This window comes from Bombyx mandarina, chromosome 17 (assembly GCF_030267445.1).
Source record: "Bombyx mandarina strain Sakado chromosome 17, ASM3026744v2".
In the NCBI taxonomy this organism is placed as follows: Eukaryota; Metazoa; Arthropoda; class Insecta; order Lepidoptera; family Bombycidae; genus Bombyx; species Bombyx mandarina.
In genome coordinates this window covers 2,991,558-3,012,479 of record NC_143223.1, presented here as the reverse complement: position 1 = coordinate 3,012,479, position 20,922 = coordinate 2,991,558, and the positions used below count along the sequence as shown (strand labels likewise).

The window sequence follows — 20,922 nt, the reverse complement described above, 5'->3', positions numbered from 1 at the left end:
TGAAGGAATAACGGCGTGTAATAAAAATCAAACCTGCAAAATTATAATTTGCGTAATTACTGGTGGTAGGGCTTGATGTGGGTCCGCGGGTGTAGGTACCACCGCCCTGCCTATTTCTGCCGTGAAGTCGTAATGCGTTTCGATTTGAAGGGTTGGGCAGCCGTTGTAACTATACTGAGAGTCTTGAGACCTTAAAACTCATATCTCAAGGTGGTTGGCGGTATTTACGTTGTAGATGTCTATGAGCTCCGGTAACCACTTAAAATCGGGTGGGCTGTGAGCTCGTCCAACCATATATGCAATAAAAACATAAAAAAATAAAAAGTTATCAGTTATAATAGCTAATTACCGAAATCGTAGCTAGAACTATCGCTAAGCGTATGAAACATCGATTTTAACTATCGCATGCCACATACCGTACGCTAATGATACTATGACATAATCCTTCACTGGCATATCAACAACAACTGTACCAAGTTTCATGATAATAGGACGAGTGGCTTAAGAACGCATAGAGGGTACCTACAACCGCGCATTGATTATAATTATTATTTCTCCATATAGAAGACTAGCCGTACTCGCCCGCTTCGCTGCGCATTTAAAATTAACATTATTATTTATTGTCATTATTATTAGGGAGTCCAACACTCATATAAATATTGGCCTATCCATTGAGTACATGTATTTTCTACATGGATACCAAGTTTCAAGTCAATCGGATGCATGATTCAGTAGTTATAACGGAACATCCGTAAAAACCACTATAGATTTATATATTAGTATAGATCAATGAAATCCGACGGCGCTACGCTCCGCTGTGACTAAACAAGTGATATGGGTCAAAAGCGCTAATTTATTTACTTACTACTAGCATGTTACTTATTGTTTTTTCGTGGTAAATAATACGAAAAATAACCTTCGTTTTGCTAACGATAACTGTAAGAAGTTACAACACTCCCTGTTAAAAGACACGCATACATTACGAATAAACAGAACTAAGTATGCTTATCATCATTTTAAAGTAAATATCTGTCATGTCATTATAAATGTGAATACTCGCATTAAAAATAAAGTGTATTTGTCTTTTAATAATAAATATAATGAATTCGACTAATTACAGTCACTATTACAAGCAAAACACACTTCTAACGCAATCATAATAAATAGATCAAATATAACATGTTTTTTTGTATATTTTCCGGTTTTTTTTTTCATAGCACTAATTCAAAGAATACATTGACCGTGCGTACAATCAAAGGTTGCGAAATCGAAAACCAGTTTTTTTTTTGGGGTTCCGTAGACGAATGGCAAAAAAGGGAAACCCAATGATTTAGTCACGCATGTTGCAGCTCTTTTAGTCGGAGACTACGCTACATAGATGAAACTTGGAATCGAAATTACGAAGAAAAAACCAAGGTCCAATGTCGAATGACTTATTTACTTTAATCAATAGCTGCGTGGATATGCGCTTCTAAAAGATCTGTCCTCGGCTGTAACTTTTGAAGTAAAACAACATACCGTATCTATATATTAATACGTGAAGCAAAAACTTTGTATCCATTTTTACGAAAATTGCGCTAACGGAGGAGTATGAAATTTCCCACACTTATAGAAAATATAGAGAAAGAGTGCACAATGCTAATATTTTTTTTAAATAATGCATAAAAGATACATTAAATCAATAAAGAAAACATTACACACACTACTATGTATTTGACACGCACACGCATGCATACTATTTGTTTATTGTCAAAAATTTTTTATTGCATAAAGTCTATGGTCAAATTGAGAATAGATTAAATATTGTTTGTCTTTGTTAATATTTATCTAAGGTGTAGTCTTGGCGAAATCTGTGATTATAGAAGTTTATTAAATAGTCTTTGACAATAGAACCATAATAATGATCAAACTTATAATTTCAATTAATTATAGTCGAATTTCGACTACTGCGGGACCACTAGTTTTATTTAAATTCTCAAGAAGTGTTGATTAGCCTTTGAGTTCTAGAGTTATAAAAAACGTTACCTTTCATACGTACTAATTAATAATGTTTTCTTTGTTATCTGATTGACCTACCCAGCTTTATTCTCTTGTTAACCCTTTGGCTGGCATGTAGGTCACCAGTGCCCTACGTGGTGCGCTGAAGTAATTATGTCGATTTCTGTCTTCGATCTTATTAAGGCACCGGAATATCTAGTAGACTTCGGGAAAGACGAATCCGAAGATACTAAGAATGAATCTATTTCTAAGAGACTTAAAAACTAAAACATACATTAACAAACAAAAGATGGCAAAGTTAGGTAATCCAGGCGCTTAGTAACAGAAATCGACATAATTACTTGAGTGCGCCGCGTAGGGCCACCGGTGACCTACACAGCAGGCAAGGGGTTAATAATATTGAAACCGTCAGTGTAGTTTTGAAAGTTGCGTTTATTAATTTAATTGCTAATGAACACTAACGAATGTATTGTTGAGGAATTTCTGTTGGTATGGACGGACAGGTGAGTCCGTTGTACATTGGGTGATTAATGTTTGCGATCTTCCTATATTTAAAAAAAGAATAAGGTTTTTCTACCACGATGACGTTTTTCTACCACGTACAATTACTATACTATTCAATATTTGGCGGTTTAAGGTTTCAAGATAATTTGGACACCTCAAGCAATTGCGAACCATGATTGAATAAAAATAGTTAAAAAACATTGCATTTCATATTAAAATACAAACGATATTTTATATATTTTCGTCATTAAATATATCAAGCTTTTATTTTAAGAGAATATTCGTAATGCGGTTTCGCCTCCCTTAATGCAGTTTCGAACGTCAGAACCTAATAAAAACATTTGAAACTAAAATTCTTGAACTGAACAAAAGGCGAAACCAACAAAAAGGACCGTATTACATTCATAAAATTCTGAAAGGAATCAAATACTGTGTACGTGACCGATCCGTGCCTTTCGGATCTCGTTCTGAACCATTGTTCGTTTCGATTACAATACGCAACTCATTCTTGAACGTGGAACCTGAGCCGGTGGCTAATGCATTGTCCTGTATGACCGAATCGTTGGGTTTTTTTCCCCTACCTAACCTTTGGTAGCCTAAGGGGCTATTCCAACTTCATGCGGACCGGTAGGTGAGCTCATGAGACTTTTGGCGCGCACTGCGGTACCGTAGGTCTGGTGTAGCCGGTGTGGTGGAGCTCGATGGGGTTTAGTCGGTAGTCAGTCTTGCTGGGCGAACGTCTCGCGCGCCTTTTTCAAGGCGTAGTCTCCTGCGAGGAATTCGGGGAGGTGGAGGAGCTTGGCCCTCCTCGTCTTCCTCTTCCTCTCGGGAGGCGCCGGAGTCCGACATAACCCGGTTCGTCACCCCCCTTGACCGGGTATCCGTAAATGGATTCCCCAAAAAAAAGGTGAGCTCATGGGCTCAACCTGGGCGAATTTGCTAACACTAACCCTAGCAAGAGCAGTGCTTCGCTGAATCTACCACTGGATCGTAATCGCGACCCACTGAAAACATCCATCGAGAAACTCAGTGAGCTCTGTCTATAGGTTAGTTCGCCGAGTTCGACGAGGAAGTTGAATATGTTTATTTGGGCTTTTATTCTAACGACGATAGATGCGCTAATGGTAAGCGATGACAACTGTACCTCGCTTGAGATACTATTCTGAAATCTCGTTCGAAGAAAGATATGTCTGGGCAAGACTGACGCAAGAAGTCCATTTGAAAACGATATTTGGGATTTAAAGACTCCGCTGACGAATCTTAATCGATTTCTTTCTTCACCTTATTAACGGCCGTCTGGTGTAGTGGTAAGTGACATGGTCACTACACAAGGGGGTCGCGGGTTCGAATCCCGCCAAGGGAACATATTTGTATGATAAATATAAATGTCTTTTCCAGGGTTATGGATGTATATTAAATATATGTATGTGTATAATAAAAATCTTACATTTATTTCCGTTATCTGGTACCTGTAACACAAGTTCTTTACGAACTTATCACGGTACCAGTTAACGTGGCGTGATTGTTAGTAAATATTTATTTATTTATTTATTTATTTATTTATTTACCTTATGAGTGCAATGTATCTATAAATGAATTATCCCATTTATACTGTAGAAATATACGACAAAGGGAAGATCTTCCACCGAGCGGGTGATATTGCTCGGTAGACCGACGGTCCGAATGTTGTTGTTCGGAACTTGTGTATATGCGCTTTATCTTGAAAATGTCGTAAGCGAGATTCAGGCATCTGTCAATTATCTTGCGTTGTATGATGGCTACCCGCCACAATACGTAATTTAAAATGAACAATAAACACTAATTGAACCTAGAATCTTATATACGCCAATTAAATATTGAAAACTCTTTTCAAAGAAATAAAATATGTACGTTATTTTGGAATTACAGCGTATCACTACATAGTATAAAACAAAGTCGCTTTCTCTGTCCCTATACCTGTCTGTCCCTAGGTATGCTTAAATCTTTAAAACTACGCAACGGATTTTGATGCGTTTTTTTTTAATAGATAGAGTGATTGAAGAGGAAGGTTTATATGTATAATAACATCCATTAAATAGTGGAGAAATCAATAATAAATTACAGTTTCCGAAGCGAAGCGAGGGCGGGTCGATAGTTGTGTACTAAGACAAAAAACAATTGAACTGAGATTTGTATTGTTATTTGTAATTTATGAATGCTAACGTAAACAATTATCTTAACCGCAGCATTTGATAGGGAAACTGTGGTTAAGTTAAAATATCAAGTGGTCCAACACGCTTAACTAGCGCGATTTTGCGGCAAATGTTGATACGTAAAAATGTACGTAGATAGGTTTAATAGGTGCGCGTGCCACTTCGATAAAGCGGCACGACACGAAAACCCTCTCATCGTGGCCGCCGGTAACTACATTCCCGACCCTGCAGACAGAATGGAAAGTAGTCGACGTCGCCCAAAACACGTCATCTCGGATCCTCCCGATCCACTAACGGTGCTTCTAGGTACTTCAAGCACCGGTCACCGTTCTCGTCGAACCCGTCGCTTGCGACGAAGGGCTCGACGAGTAAATTAACTCCCAGACACAGCCCACTGAGTTTCTCGCCGGATCTTCTCAGTGGGTCGCGTTGCCGATCCGGTGGTAGATTCTGCGAAGCACGGCTCTTGCTAGGGTTCGTGTTAGCAACATCGTCAGGTTTGAGCCCCGTGAGCTCACCTACTAAAGTTAGGGTTACGCTGACATAGCCTCTCAAGGCTATCAGCTTAGGAAGGAAAAAAAAAAAAAAAAAGGTGTAGTGGTAAGTGACATGGTCACTACACAAGGGGGTCGCGGGTTCGAATCCCGCCAAGGGAAGATATTTGTATGATAAATATAAATGTCTTTTCCAGGGTTATGGATGTATATTAAATATATGTATGTGTATAATAAAAATCTTACATTTATATCCGTTATCTGGTACCTGTAACACAAGTTCTTTACGAACTTATCACGGGACCAGTTAACGTGGCGTGATTGTTAGTAAATATTTATTTAATATTTATTTATTTATTATTATTTATTTCATAATAAAGATTTTATCAACTTTTTTCGTTTAAACGCTCCTCCTGTAAACCTACGAATTTGGAGTTAGCGTAGTGTTCATTGGAGCCATCGTTTTGATCTCTCGTTTTTGATTGTTGTTTATGTCGAGGGGTGAAAGGCGAGGGAGGAATTTTAGTTTAAGCGAAGAGAGTAGATTAGAGTAGGGTACGCTTTATTGTACACCAAATGAACACAAATGCAAAAATACAATGGACGGTCGTATCGCTAAGAGCGATCCCTTCCAGACAAATATTAGGTTAACAAGAATCACTTTAGGAAAGAAATTAATCGCGGTGTACTTTAAGATTGAAAAATTATATTATAAATATATAATATTGCTACTTTACGGATATAAAAAAGGATAAACAATTGCGTAGCTTCGTGTACACAAATAATAAATAAACAGACTGTCTGTTATCATATCAAACACAGATACGATAACTAATTAATCAATGACGTATTGGCGTGTTCTTTATGACTACGGAAATTTACGAGGGAGATAATGCGGTAGCCGTTAACGAAATCGTCTCGAGAAAACCATATTATCGTAATTAATGAGACGAAAAAAATATATCAGTTTACGATAAAACTTTAGAAAATGCAGCGGTTATTACTTTAGAATTCGAGTGTAGTGAATACAATAATAAATCGTAGGTCAAATTAAAATGAATGAATTGCTACTCGCGATTCATTCATCATATTTACCCGTGTCATTTCATCAATCATTTATCATTTTTCGGTCACCGTCCTCGTCGAACCCGTCGCTTGCGACGAAGGGCTCGACGAGCGAACTAACCCATAGACATAGACTTCTCAGTGGGTCGCGTTTCCGATCCGGTGGTAGATTCTGCGAAGCACTGCTCTTGCTAGGGTCAATGTTAGCAACTCTCCGGTTGAGCCCCGCGAGCTCACCTACAAACGTTAGGGTGAAGCTGAAATAGCCTCTCAAGGCTATCAGCATAGGTAGGAAAAAAAAAAAAAAATCAGAAATAGCTCAATTTATTGAGCGGTATTTTTATTCAGTGCTATTTCTCGCGTTTAATGTTTAAAACATTTTATGTATGGGTGTGTGTTCGTGTGTGTACCACCACCAAGTTTTTCTCGCGCTGCCCTTAATTTTTATGAATGATTTATCTAATATCGTTATCATTGTTCACTCCTCACTCGTGCATATGTACGCGGAAAGGTTATCTCACTGTGGTAACAAATTCAAATTTAACTAGCACGGACGAGCAATGTAATAAAACACTAAAATATGGAAACATTACAGTTACAATTTCAACATATTCACGTATTTTTGGAATATTGTTACGTGCTGGGGCTCGGGATAAATAAAATTTCACCAAAGTACAACTTAAAAACTGTATTCAACACTTAAAACGCTCAACAGACACTTTAAAACTCTCAATTCGCTTGTTCCGCTTCGCTTCAGGTAATCCGTTCGCTGTTTCGCTTCGAGTAGTTCCGATTACTGACTGACTGCGTGCCATCCCTACAACGCTTTTATAGCCGATACCGCCTCCCTAGAATTATCGAGATTATTCTACACATCTCTAGTAGTAGTTTACTTCTCGAGCGTTCTAGATTCTTCGATATTCGTTAGACTATTCGGCGGTAGATGGCGTTATTCTTACCGGCGTAACAATATACAAAAACTGTCACTAGTTTTCTGTCTTAAGCTTACGAGTCTTGAGGTGTGATTTTAAAAAACTTATTCGTCGTGTTCGTAACGAAGAAAATATCTCTAAAGCTAACAGATACTCAAATAGTAATAAAATAAAATATAAATAAAAACCATACCGAAACATAAACTTAACTACGTTTTGCTTTTATAGTATAAAATTTATGTGACCTCATGAATGTTATATAAATGATGTAATCATTCTTTTAGTGAAGCGAGGAGAAAATTATGTTAATGTTTTTTTATGTATTTAATAGTAGGGGAGCGGTTGTTCGTTACTTTGGGTCGACTGACGAGCAATTTGCTTCAAAGGCAACCCAGATAATTACATAACCTAAAGAAATTGAAAACATTTTGATTCATGCCTCGTAAAGTACAGCGCCTTCAAAACGTATTAAAATGAATTTCTGTTCAGAATAATACGTGTAATGTTCTAGTTTTAACTTTGTCACGCTTTGTCTTCGGAATCATTGATTGAAACTTAATTTTCTATTAGTCATAAAATATATAAAAAAAGAATATATATTTAAGGGACTTCCGTATAGTTTTTGGGAACGCTAAGCGTGGCCTATCGAAGTTGAAGCGATTAAAACTCTCTGTAGCTCATCAAACCACGCCCGAGCTTGTGTGCTTAGTGCGAGGTTTTAACGTTTTCGATAGCGTGAAAGTTAACTCAATTTTATAGGCCGCTATGGGCGCTGTTCTAACTGAATACAAATTTGAGTTAACTTTTACGCTATCGAGACCGTTAAAAAACTCGCACTAAGCACTGGTATGCGTAAGTCAACCGAGGGTGGCTGGCAATGTCATGATTTCCGGGCGGAGCGCATCTCTGCCCGCCATCCTAGTGTTACGGAGCGCCGAACCGGCGATGGTCGACGCCACGATCGCTGGGCATATCGGTCGACAAGACAACGACGCCTACTCGTAATCACGGGATGCCCCGCTGATTCGAAACAAGTGTGGGTGGGGCATTGTGGTCATCCGTCACCTTTCTACATACCGCCTGTCAAGCTCCTTTTCCGACATCTTGAATCTGCCTCGTCGGTACCCGGCTCGCCGGTCACAGGTTGGTGTGGAGAGAGAAGAACGCTTACTCTCGCGCTCCATCACAAGCTTCTGCAAGACGATGCACTCGTAGACTTCCGATGTGTAGCATTGCAGCCATGAGGTTCGTCAGCGTCAAGCCTATAGTGAGTTGTGCGATGAAGCCACGGTGACGCTGTAAGCTTTTACTAAACCTCGTCCAAATTGCATCTATAATAATCACAGCATTCTGTCGTCGTTGGCTTAACTGCAATCCGGTGCTGGTATTTCTTAAAGCGAGTGTTGACTCGCTCCTGGATAACAAACAAACTTCTGTAGCGAGTGAGTTATTTGTCGAAGTGGTAAAGAGACAAGATGGCGACGCTTTGATCTATTGTTCTTCAGGCGGAGGATCTGTTGTAGGGGGCCACAACTTCTGCGCAAAATTGTTATTGACTAGTTAGAATTTACAGACCATCTGGAATACTTCACTTCTATGGCATCGTTCCACGACCGAAATTCGAAAATTTTGACAATCCAATCTTAATAGAAACATAAGTCACGTAAGCAATAACGTTCATAAACCATTTCATTGTTTTCTTCAACAGTCCACCAAACCCGCGTCCACCGGTGACCTGATGGCTGACCTCCACGCGAAACTGTCGATGCGTCGTCGCGGCATCTCTGGCGCTGAACGCGCAGGCGGCTCCGTACTCCACACCCTCGCCAGTATAATACCAGAACCCGGAGACCAGTCGTCACCGCAACATTCCTCCGGCGATGAAGACTGGGATTAAGAGGTTCATTAACGTGTTTTTTTTATTTTATTAAGTGTGCATTTCAAAAGCTGCCGTTAAAAAGTAATGTTATAATGTCTGTCTTTCATAGCAAACGTATATTTGAAGCCGTCAGCGTAAAAGTGGCCTAAACCACGATTTTTCATATTCGCGCCTTATATATTTTCGATTTATTTAAAACAATAAACTTTGATGCAAAACCGGCCTATCCCTAGTTTCACCCATAGATAACAGTATGCTTAGTGCGAGTTTTTTAACGTTCTCGATAACGTAAAAGTTGCCCAATTTTGTATGCAGTTGGAACAGCGCCCCTAGCGGCAAACGTTCCAATTCCATACAAATATGAGCTAACTTTTACGCTATCGAGAACGTTAAAAAACTCGCACTAAGCACACTGATGGCTTTGTAAACATTATTTTTGCGGGTATTGTTTTTGCCTACGATACGAAACAGTGTAAAAGTATATTCAAATATAATATATCTATACTAACTATGGTAAGCTTAGGCCCCTTTTGCGCTGACGGTCTCATTTATTCGAATATAAATGTTGAACTTTTGGAACGATGTTGAAAACGAATGTTATCATAAAGTAGGTATGCTAATCGAGAAATAGGTTGGGTTTTAGGAAACTTCGAAATTATTCAAAACTCCGTAAAAGTTTACCAATTTTAATATAATATTAATTCAAAATGTTTGAGTATTCCTAAAACATCATCCATTATTAATTAAAAAATAACATTTGATAACCTTTACGTATGTATATTATGTTACGAAATTATTTTAATACTTACGATTTCTCAGAAGACATCGTACGAAATGAGTGCTCATAATTAAAACTTTGAAGGCGTCTAGATCGTCGTATCAAGAGAACTGATGCGTATTAGATTTCTAATTAAACGAATACTATTCGTATATGGAAAACTATTTTCTGTAACTTTTTGGGTTTCACAATATTAAAACGCGAACGTTCGTTGAAAACAAAATTGCGTCGTGAATTTTACAAATTTCATTTTATTGAGATTCCGAGAAAAACCAGTGAGCCGATTGTTTGCAAACGAATCAAAATTAAAGTACGGATTGCGGCAACGCTGTATTGTGGTTTTTTTTTTTAAATATATAATTTCGTCTAACAACTAAACGTTCCGGGAAAGCGTAGGTGTTACATTAAAAATCGATTTTGCTTTTTGTAATGTGAAGATTTCGTAATTAGTATTTGCAGAGTTGGGAAATCATTCGATTTAACGATTTTGAAAGAAACAGCGCTGATTACGACGGGTAGCGCGGCCATAGTTACAAAAAAAACCTAATCGACTATTAAATATTTTTTTACGAGGATCCTAATGGAAGTCTTTGAGTTGATATAAAACGTCTAAACAATAATAACACCGGTACTGTAGTTTTCCTTCACTGCTAGGTACAATCTATCTCGCGTCAAACATTATATTCTGGAAAATGTAATTTTGCAAGATTACCTTATCACGCGTAAATAATAAAATCAACGCTTTTTCCTCATTGCAGTAATACGTAATCAATTTTGGTATAAAATGTACGACCAATATTATAACCCTCATAAATCAACTGTTCAAATAAAAATTCAAACATGAATACTGGAAGTAATAAAGTCGCCGCAAAAAATGATCATCCTTTATTAATGATAATGGTATTATTAAACGTTCGTACAATGATTAATGGTTTAACATAAATATTAATACGCTTTTTTTTTTATTTCCGTTGAATTAAACGCTTGCTTATCCGGCGGTATAATAAAACCGAAATTATGAATTCCTTAAATCTGAATGCTGTACGGATCGGTTGGGACACCGCGCGAGGGCGTTGTTACGATAATCACGTTTCTTACTAGTCGTCCGCTATCTCTTTCGTTTTCTCGGAAGGAGCTCGCTTGAATGTGTGAAGTCTTCCCCGCAAACTAGCAACTGGTTCCGCAGATTATTAACGTTTCTAGAATTATTGTTTTTTAATGTAGAACGCGATATATATTTTTTTCCTACCTATGCTGATAGCCTTGAGGGGCTATTTCAGCTTCACCCTAACGTTTGTAGGTGAGCTCACGGGGCTCAAACCGGAGTGTTGCTGACACTGGCCCTAGCAAGAGCAGTGCTTCGCAGAATCTACCACTGGTTCGGAAACGCGACCAACTGAGAAGATCCGGCGAGAAACTCAGTGGACTGTGTCTATGGGTTAATTCGCTCGTCGAGCCCTTCGTCGCAAGCGACGGATTCGACAAGGACGGTGATCGGGGACGCGATAAATGTCGATAACTCGACTCTATACTTTTACGGTGTTACTGCAATCGGACCTTCATTTTTCTAAAAAAACAAATTTTCTAAGTATTGGCGGAAATCGATTTCAACGTAACATTAAAAATGATAATAAAATAGTATTCATATAACAAGGTCGTTCTTAAAATTTATATAAAAAAAATTTGAATGTATAGAAAATCGAGATAATGTTCTAACACTAACACACTGATATAGTCCTTCAAATATTCAACGGGGTGTTTTCATCGGGATAAAGAGATCAAGAGTTTTCTTCGCTGCAGTATTTTTTTTTTGTTTCGTGTGCTAATGAAATGTAAGGATAGCGAATGTAGGTTGTTAGAAACATGTGATGAGATGTGCCTATACACGGAGGTGCTAATTAAATGTTCCAGAACTGCTATTGTTGGTCTCTCAATACGATTTTAATCTATTTTTCGTCGCAATGCGAGTGCAAAGATATCGGTTACGTAGATACCTAGGTATGTGTAGGTTAAAAATGCCTAATCTTTTTCTTTTAGCTGTCACAGTCAAATTGAGTACGTAATAAAAGTTCACTCGGTTTTTTTTCCACTATTTTTTGGAAATATTCGTAAAAAAATGTGTTGGTTAGTTAACTATGTGTAATTAGTTTAAAAATGCCAATTTTTTTCCCACTGTCACTGTCAAATTAAGTACGTAATAAAAGTTCAACTCGGTTTTTACCCACTATTTTTCGGAAATATTCGTAAAAAAAAAATGTTGATCACGTAACTATCTGTACTTGGTTTAAAAATGCCTAATTTTTTTTTTCAATGTCACTGTCAAATTAAATACGTAATAAAAGTTCACTCGGATTTATTTCCATTATTCATCGGCAATATTCGTAAAAAAATACATTACTAAACTTTTTTCTAAGAACAAAGATTGCTGTGGCTGAGATTTTTGCACAAGTAGGAGCACGATCGGTTCGTATTATATACCTAAAAAATAAAGTTATTTGTTTATACATATATGAACTGTAATGAAGGTGAAATTGATTGGTTCAAAATCATGAGACTGTCGCATGTTCACGAAGCGAAATCTTTTTTAATCGTTTTAAAAGATAACCTCTAGTGGGGTGATATGACTGGTGTTTTGAATGTTTATCGCTTGAGAATTGAGGAAAAAAACAAAAAAAAATCGGTTGTCTGTAAAGTCGGCTTACTGACGATAGTTGAACGTGACAACGTCATAAGAAAATACTGATGGAATGGTTTCATTTTTCAATTATCGCAATTATCGTTGCTATAAACAATTGACACCATATCACTTTTCACTGAACTTAATACTTGACGAAAACATGTAAATGTATCATTGTATAGCAGCTGTCCACGCGGATGTATCGCTCACTCAAGTAGGAGAGAGACAGATGTCGAACGCTGACGAACGCGGAGGCCGATTGTCCTCTTTGTCGCTCGTTACGCGCTCTCGCTTGCACTTCAAGCCTTAAATGGAACGCCTCAGAGCGAGGTAACGCCGCATGAGTCATGTTTTTTCGTTGCAGCCGGCTCCATCGAATTATAAGACGTTGTCACGTCAAAAACGTATGACATTAATGTAACGTTCCCGTTCCGTGTGATATTTGTGTTTGATTACGAAGCGGCTTGAACATTCGATGATAAAATTCTTTTAGGACAATAATTTTGTGAAAGAAATCCGTAAAGTAAAATAAATCCGAATTCACGTTACAAAAGGATTTCAATTTATGTTTAAAAAAAAAAACCAAACCAGTGTACAAGTTAAAAAAAAATGTTATGTGTTTTGTAAAATGTGGATATAATTAAAAAAGTGGATTTCGCGTAATAAACATTTAAAAAGTATTTCATTATGATACTGTCTTCACAAAAGGAGATTTTTTAAATGATATCTATTGCCTGTTAAGGAAACAGCAAAACATGTTTATGGTTAATCTAATCAAAATACAACACCGCTTATTTTGCGATATAAATTCGACGCATGTCAAACAGGTAGGTACGCTTTCGTAAATGTCACTGGAATAATATAACGATCAATTTATTTATTCACACAATATAAACATACGTATAATATCTCGATATTTCCTTTGCACATAAAAATTGTCGCTCTAAAAAGTGTAAAATCGGCGTTGCTCTCGGAAGATTATAATAGACTTTAATAATTTCGATGGTTCCATTCTAAAATTAGTAAACGTCGCGCCGCCATGATTTGTAATAAACAAAATACACAAATAAAGCATTTTAAAAATATCCACACATAGGTATGTATAAAATCGCGTGGGGTAAGATCACACGCAGGTCGCGGGAAAAAAATGATTTTTAAAAGTTTTCGTAAATGTAACTATACTGCGACTTTAGAACTTATATCTCAAGGGTGGCGCATTTACGTCGTAGATGCCTATGGGCTCCAGTAACCGCTTAACACCAGGAGGGCTGTGAGCTCGTCCACCCATCTAAGCAATAAAAAAAAATGTTATGAAAATAGAACGATAATGGGAAGCACGTTTTGAAATAATGATACAGTTTTTACGATTGAATGTCGCGTTTGCATACTGAATTTTAAAGAAAATGGAAGCTATAAAAACCTACAAATACGCTTCTTTTTTTTGTTAGGGATGCGTTTAAGAATAGAATATGAAGGGCGAAACGCGAAATAAAATCTTTTGTTGACAATATTGAAAAGATACTCTGTTAATAATAATATCGATGAGCGAAAGGCTATTTGGTCTAAGCGACATTTTTACATTTTACAGAAGAGCCATTTGGAGTTCAAAACTTGAAAAAAATTTCATAACAAAAAAAAAGCTTCTTCAGCTATTTCGATGAAGTAATTTTAATTGAAGTTCAATTAAAAACTATCGAACTGTCGATGCTAATACCAAATAAAACGCACCTTTAATTTATTACTAAGATGAATGTCGCGTACTCATAATAAGCGATATGTCACTTAAACCAAATAACTTTTCACCTCTCGAATGTTACGGTTTACATATTTTAAACATTGTTATAAAATTACGTAGCAAAATTTCCAGAACGACGCTATTTTATATACAATATTCGTGTAGTGTTGTTTTTTTATGTACCTATCTATAATAAAATGGAAAAAAAAAAAAACTAAACGTTTAAGAGAATTATTTTCGCGTGTACAATACTAATGTGGGTAAAATTCGTGACAGGGTTTTAGAACGATCGTATTAAGTAAATCTTAGGCAGGCGGCACGTTGTCTTTTCTTATTTTCAACTTCAACTGTTTCGGCATTTCGTATTCGGGTCGCGGCGGACCCGCGTGCGTTCGACAGTTAATTTCCGACGAGTAGCTGTTGTAGCTTCTCTCTCATCTAGGTTCGGTTAGTGCGGATTAGGCGATTGCGAAGGTATTTAGGTAAATTATATGCAGCCTTAAAATGGCGGCGGACTTTTTGGCGGGAACGCGAGGAGTGAAGTTGTGCGATTTGTTTTATTTTGTCTATTTATTAGTGTTTCTTCAGGTTTAAATGTGTAATAACGGCGGTTTATTAATCGTTTAGTATCTGTGAAAGTGCACAAATATGGGAAAATGAAACAAAGCCGCTGAACGTAACTTCTCGCGTTCCTCCAAAAAGTCCACTGAAATAGTCTCAGTAAATGACCACCATTATACTGAGATTATACTTCATTTCGTTTCGTTTTTTATATAAAAAAGTTTTCATTAAAATTAAAATAAGACTTGACCTAAAGGTCCAGGTTACCAGGTCATAAAATCCCTTAAAAAAAGCCTTAACGGCGATGAACTTGAATAATCGCAGGATTTCAGTCCTTTATATCCTGAGGTATCGATTGGTTAGAACCAATAGGTCCGGTATCGTAATGGCCATTAAAATCATATAACCAATGAACTAGACACGCGCATTTTAGGTGAAATGTCGGAAATAGGTATCTATGTATACTAGTTATCTATTTACAATTAGAAAAATAAATAAAGTTGTTTATGTAATATCTTTAATTAATAAAATATGCAGGTTTCGTATATAAGCATACAACGAATATATGTAATATCAAATTTATTACATTATCTAAGTGAACGTTATGTATTCGGATTTTTAAATAGTATTTGTTAGCGCTTGTTAAAATGTAATCGTTGTTTATATAAACCTTATTCTGTAAGTATTCAGTAATGAGAACGAATTAGCTACGAATCTTCTCGAAACTAATCTTTTGTAGACTATTCGATAATAAATATTAGCACGTAATGAAAATCGTATTGTTCTAATGAAGTTTGCCTAGTTAGTAATGTAATAAAAATAAAAAGAATGTATCTAATTATTGTGATAGAAGCGGATTTATTACTCGAGTGCCTCTCTCGATTAGATGGTGCAGAATTGGGACTAGGCACATGCCGATATGCTTATAAAATAGTTGCGTATTAAGAAGGATATTCGGCGATATGTTAGCAATAAGACAACATCTATTTTTACTGGTGGTAGGACTTCTTGTGAGTCCGCGCGGGTAGGTACCACCACCATTTCTGCCGTGAAGCAGTAATGCGTTTCTGTTTGAAGGGTGGGGCAGCCGTTGTAACTATACATGAAACCTTAGAACTTATATCTCAAGGTGAGCGGCGCATTTTCGTCGTATATGTCTATGGGCTCCAGTAACCACTTAACACCAGGTGGGCTGTGAGCTTGTCCACCCATCTACGCAAAAATACTATGCCGTTACAAACGATGGCATGCCAACTCCCACAAACTTAAGTCTATAAAAAATGTTTAAAATCCTTCACAGGACGTACGTAATCTGTTAGCCAAGTCCTTAACACGTTATTTTAACGTAATACGTGACGTGAACAATGAATTAATACGTATTACACGATACTCGTGAAAGTTTGAAAATGCATTTTAGTCCGTCGTAATAAAGTGAGATTTGCATTAAGCCACTACCTAGTACAAAGGTTTCGTAGAATTTCTAAGCGATGCCGTTGTGCGCCAATAGCAGAGTCGACGTTACGAAGAAATCTTTGGAAGTTTTACTTCACCGTGACGTCACACCTGTGACGCGCGGTCCCAACACTCGAGCGAAAGAACGCTTTCGGACCGAGGTCGTTCAGTTACGTTATAGATCAAGAAACCGTTGGTTTTCGACTTCTGTATTCCTATTTTAAAAATATATTACGCGTTATTGTTGGGAAATATTATTAGTGGTGTTTACGCGTGATGTAAACAAATTAAAAAAAACACGCTAATACGTTTATCGAAAATGTGATTTCGATGAAACGCCTGTTTTTCATTTAGTAGATAAGTTTATAAAGGAGATTAGCGTAATGTTGTTTATTTGAAACATTCTGTTTGATTTGGACGCGTGTCGTTCGAGTTCGAGTTCGATTCGAGTATTTTGAATTTCGAATACTAGCGAAAACTTCACACAATAAATGAAATAAGGATAGTTAACATAATTTCTTTTTCAAAAGTATCAATTTTATTTATGTTGTTGCATTGGAAATACGAAATATGGGATGTGTTTACGCTAGTGTTTGGAATTGTTTTTTTTTTAATCTCAAAAGCCGGGTCTTGCCTGTATCGTACGCCAGACCTCAAAAGCTATTTCCTGTTAGTTTTTAAATAAGAATTCTTTAAATTATAGATTATTATATATGTAATGTTATCTCACCCGGAAATTGCTTTCCGACTGGAGGAAGCAATTTTTTCGTCGAATTTTTCGCTTTAAAACGAAACCCTTTGCAGCTATAACGATTGCTTAGTTTAATGGGACCTCGTAACGTAATTTTAAGGAAAAATAATTTTTTTCCTGTTTTGATAAATACGTATATATAATAAATGTATTTTAATTGGGCGCATGTGTCATTGCTGTTATGTGGTTCATTATTGTTTAATCACAAACGGATTTAAGTTGATGAATCAATCAATACTGTTGATAAATATTTTGTTGTTGTACTTGAACATTTAGGTAACGGAAATTGTGTTTTTTTTTTTGTTAAAATTGCAAAATGTTTTTATTCTAAGTACGTCCTTGTACTTTTTATATTTGGAATATAATACTTTACATAAATAAAAATTGTAAAAAAAAAATTCTATATAAGTAACATACAGAAATGCTAATGCAGCTGTTTGTGAATTTTTAATTTGGCTTCATCACCTTAAAAAATATATAGAAATCAACTTAAATCCAAATTTAACGTTGCATATTCGAGAATCGGCGAACTATTAATTCTAAATAATGTTGATATTATAACTGTTTATTATATGTACAATGTAAATAGTTTATAAAATTATATGTATTACACATATATATTAATGAAATCGTTATGTTAAGTGTAAATATTAAGAACCGAAGAGCTATTACTATTGACTTTTATTAGTAATACTTGCCTTCATAAATCGATTGGTCCCTGTGTACGCAATAAAACCTATAATGTTTTTTTGTATTTGCTTTTTTTTTTACTTGTGAAATTAATAGCAAACAAAAATAAACATTATTTCACTCTGCTTAAAAGCTGTTTTCGACCTTTGGCAGTACAAAAAGGGACCATCGATTGATATCGTAATAAGTTTTGACTGATTGATTTTAATGCGATCTAAGTTTTTTTTTTTTACTTTTTTATTTACACTCCATGCATTTGTCTGTTATAAGAATGTTAAATTTAACCCTTGCAAGAGTGCGCGCTAATTTTTTTCGCCCCCAATTTAGAAACCCCAAAAACAATGTCACGTGCGATTCATTTTTAATGAAAGTTTATTACTACTGGTCACGTTTCGCGTCACTCGGTTGCAGAAAGGGTCAAATCTGATTTTTAGGTACAACAAACAATATAGTCATATATGCTTAGTTTAATCATAAATATTTTAGTCATTAATTTATTTACGGACATTTCGATTTTAGCCTCATTTTAGATAATTTTACGTCATTAAATGCCTGTTTAGCCTTGAAACCGTTGCGTGGTTTTTTTTATTTTATTTTAAAAACTAATCGATCATTATGAAGATTTTTCAATTTTTGTACGTGTCAATTGTTGTTCAATGTTCCACGTTTATTGAATGTTTTTTTTTTAATATTACACAGTGAATGTATGGCAACATCATTAATTATAATGTCAATAAATAAAATATTAATAAACAACTTTGCTTCGTTTTATTTGATACGCAGACTAAACTCGAAGTATATTGTAATTCGATTATTGACGAAACAGCTTATTTGCATACCTCTGATAATTTGTTTTGATCTAAGCTACTCCTTGCAGAAGATTGAGAGCCAGCAAGTGTGTACATAACGCCGCTTCTAATTTACCGCGGGCCACCAGTTCTCAAACTCATTAACGCACGTGGCCGTCGGCAACGTTGGCTGTCAAGTTCCCGCCAATTGAAAGTGATATTAAAATACAGCAAAAAATGGCGTCTTGAAATGCAGTGTGAATAAAATACCGTGGTTGGGGGGGAGCAAGAGCTCTCAAAAATAAAAAAATATCTCCAAGAAGAGGAGATATTTTTCTATTTTTTTTATTGCCCTTGTAGGCAGACGAGCATACGGCCCACCTGATGGTGAGTGGTTACCGTCGCCCATGGACTTCAGCAATGCCAGGAGCAGAGCCAAGCCGCTACCTACCGGATAATAGCATTACCGGCATTTGACGAAAGAATTTGCATAGACAAGAAAGGAAGGAATGGAAATAAGTTTTTTGTTGGGTCACCGGACTTTCAAGCCCGCTACCGCATTCTGTATTTATAACGGATGGCCGAGGCAGCTCGCTAGTGCCACGGGTTTCTTGCATTACACGGCATCGCACCAGAATAACGCCCAGTACAGATTTCCTAGTATCAACGCGTCGTGTATTTCGGAATCGGAAATAAGGATTCCGGGAAATGTCTGGCCTCGCGGCGAGCGCGCCGCTTCGTTCGTACGCGTCTGAATGATATAGTACCTTTTAAAACATTAAGCGGTCTTTAATTGTATGTTTATGCTCTTGAAACCGGTCGGGATTTTTTTTCTAAGACTCTGAATGAATTTAAATAACTACAATGTTCCGCTTTATTAATTATAATAGTTAGGTTATTTCGGTGTTTTTCTAATTTTGTTTTCTATTTGATGCTTCTCGTTCGTTTTACAAAGATTCAGGGCTTGGCGTGGTGGCATAAATGCCCTCTTTTACCGTTAATATTGTGATCATAATTTTGTTCATGGTTTTATACAAAACATATTTTTGAGCTGCAGTTAAGACGCCCTGTGAAATGTGCTGCGTTAGAAGGCTTAGGTTGGGGCTGTCTGAATTTCTGAAAGCCAACCCTTGTTTCCGAACTAATTCTAAGATGAAGGAAAACATCGTGTAATAAAATTAAAGGTGCAAGCTGTGAGTCTGCTTGAATCCTAATAAAGATAGGAAATAGGTTGAGGAGTGATTTTTGAAAGATTTTGTGGTCGGTAGGCATCATACAACACAAGATATATGACAGATACCTGAATCTTGCTTACGAAATTTTCAAGATAAGCCTTGCATATATACAAGTTCCAAACAACAACATTCGGACCATCCTCCCGATCCTGCGGACCGAATGGACAACAGTCGACGTCGCCTAAAACACATCATATCGGATCCTCCCGATCCACTAACGGTGCTTTTAGGTACCTTAAGCACCGGTCATCGTTCTCGTCGAACCCGTTGCTTGCGACGAAGGGCTCGGCGAGTAAATTAACCCACAGACACTGAGGTTCTCGCCGGATCTTCTCAGTGGGTCACTTTTCTGATCCGGTGGTAGATTCTGCGAAGCACGGCTCTTGCTAGGGTTCGTGTTAGCAACGTCGTCAGGCTTGAGCCCCGTGAACTCACCTATTAGCTCGGTGAATCTAGAATAACCCCTCCAAGTTACCAGAATAGGTAGTAAAAAAAATCGGACCATCGGTCTACCGAACAATATCACGAGCTCGGTGGAAGCTCTTTCTTTCGTCGTAAACCCAACTGTCATCAACAGTCGTCCCACAGCAAGCCAGCATCGTAGCCTCAACAGGTCCATCGCAGCCGACTGACCGCACCTTCGCTGCCTCATCACGCCGCTACAGCTTATCGCAGCCCACGACTGGATCACCAACGCTTGGGTGCACACATCTCCGGCGTGGTAGTTCTGCATACATGGACTACTCAGGGTACTGACGCAGCATTCAAGCTCAGTCTCTATTCACCGCAGACTTCGAGTAGCACTAGTACTTGCAAACTAATCTTAGCACGGAATAAAGGGTTAAAAAAGAATTTTGCCACAAATCAAAAGAATGTAGAAACACAAAAAGTCAACAAGGCTGAGTATTCAGAAAAGCTTCAAAAAAGAGAACCCTTTTGATTTGAAAAATCGATAAAGGAATGCAATACGGTATCAAATTTACCTGCATAAAAAATTATTTTACGTACGATATAAAAAGTTTTATCAATAAAGAGTTGTCACCCACTTTTTTCTGCATCGCTGTTACACTTTATTTCTTAATGGGGTGTTGTCATGATCGAAATTATGTTAATAATCCGACAAGACCGTCTTGGATTCATCTGACACGAAAGAATCAAATTCTGGAGATAGTCATGTCTTCATTTAATCAG

At 37.0% G+C, this 20,922-nt stretch overlaps 1 protein-coding gene across 2 annotated transcripts in view; it reads left to right on the top strand.

The window, feature by feature from the left end:
* LOC114241288 (WASH complex subunit 1) overlaps positions 1 to 18,464 on the top strand; it is a 56,941-nt gene extending 38,477 nt beyond the window's left edge. For both annotated transcript variants that reach the window (XM_028172067.2, XM_089734293.1), the window contains exon 5: positions 8,894 to 18,464. In XM_028172067.2, coding sequence (XP_028027868.2) covers positions 8,894 to 9,082 — 189 coding nt within the window. In that variant the 3' untranslated portion in view covers positions 9,083 to 18,464. The remainder of the gene's footprint in view (positions 1 to 8,893) is intronic.
* The last annotated feature ends 2,458 nt before the right edge of the window (positions 18,465 to 20,922 follow it).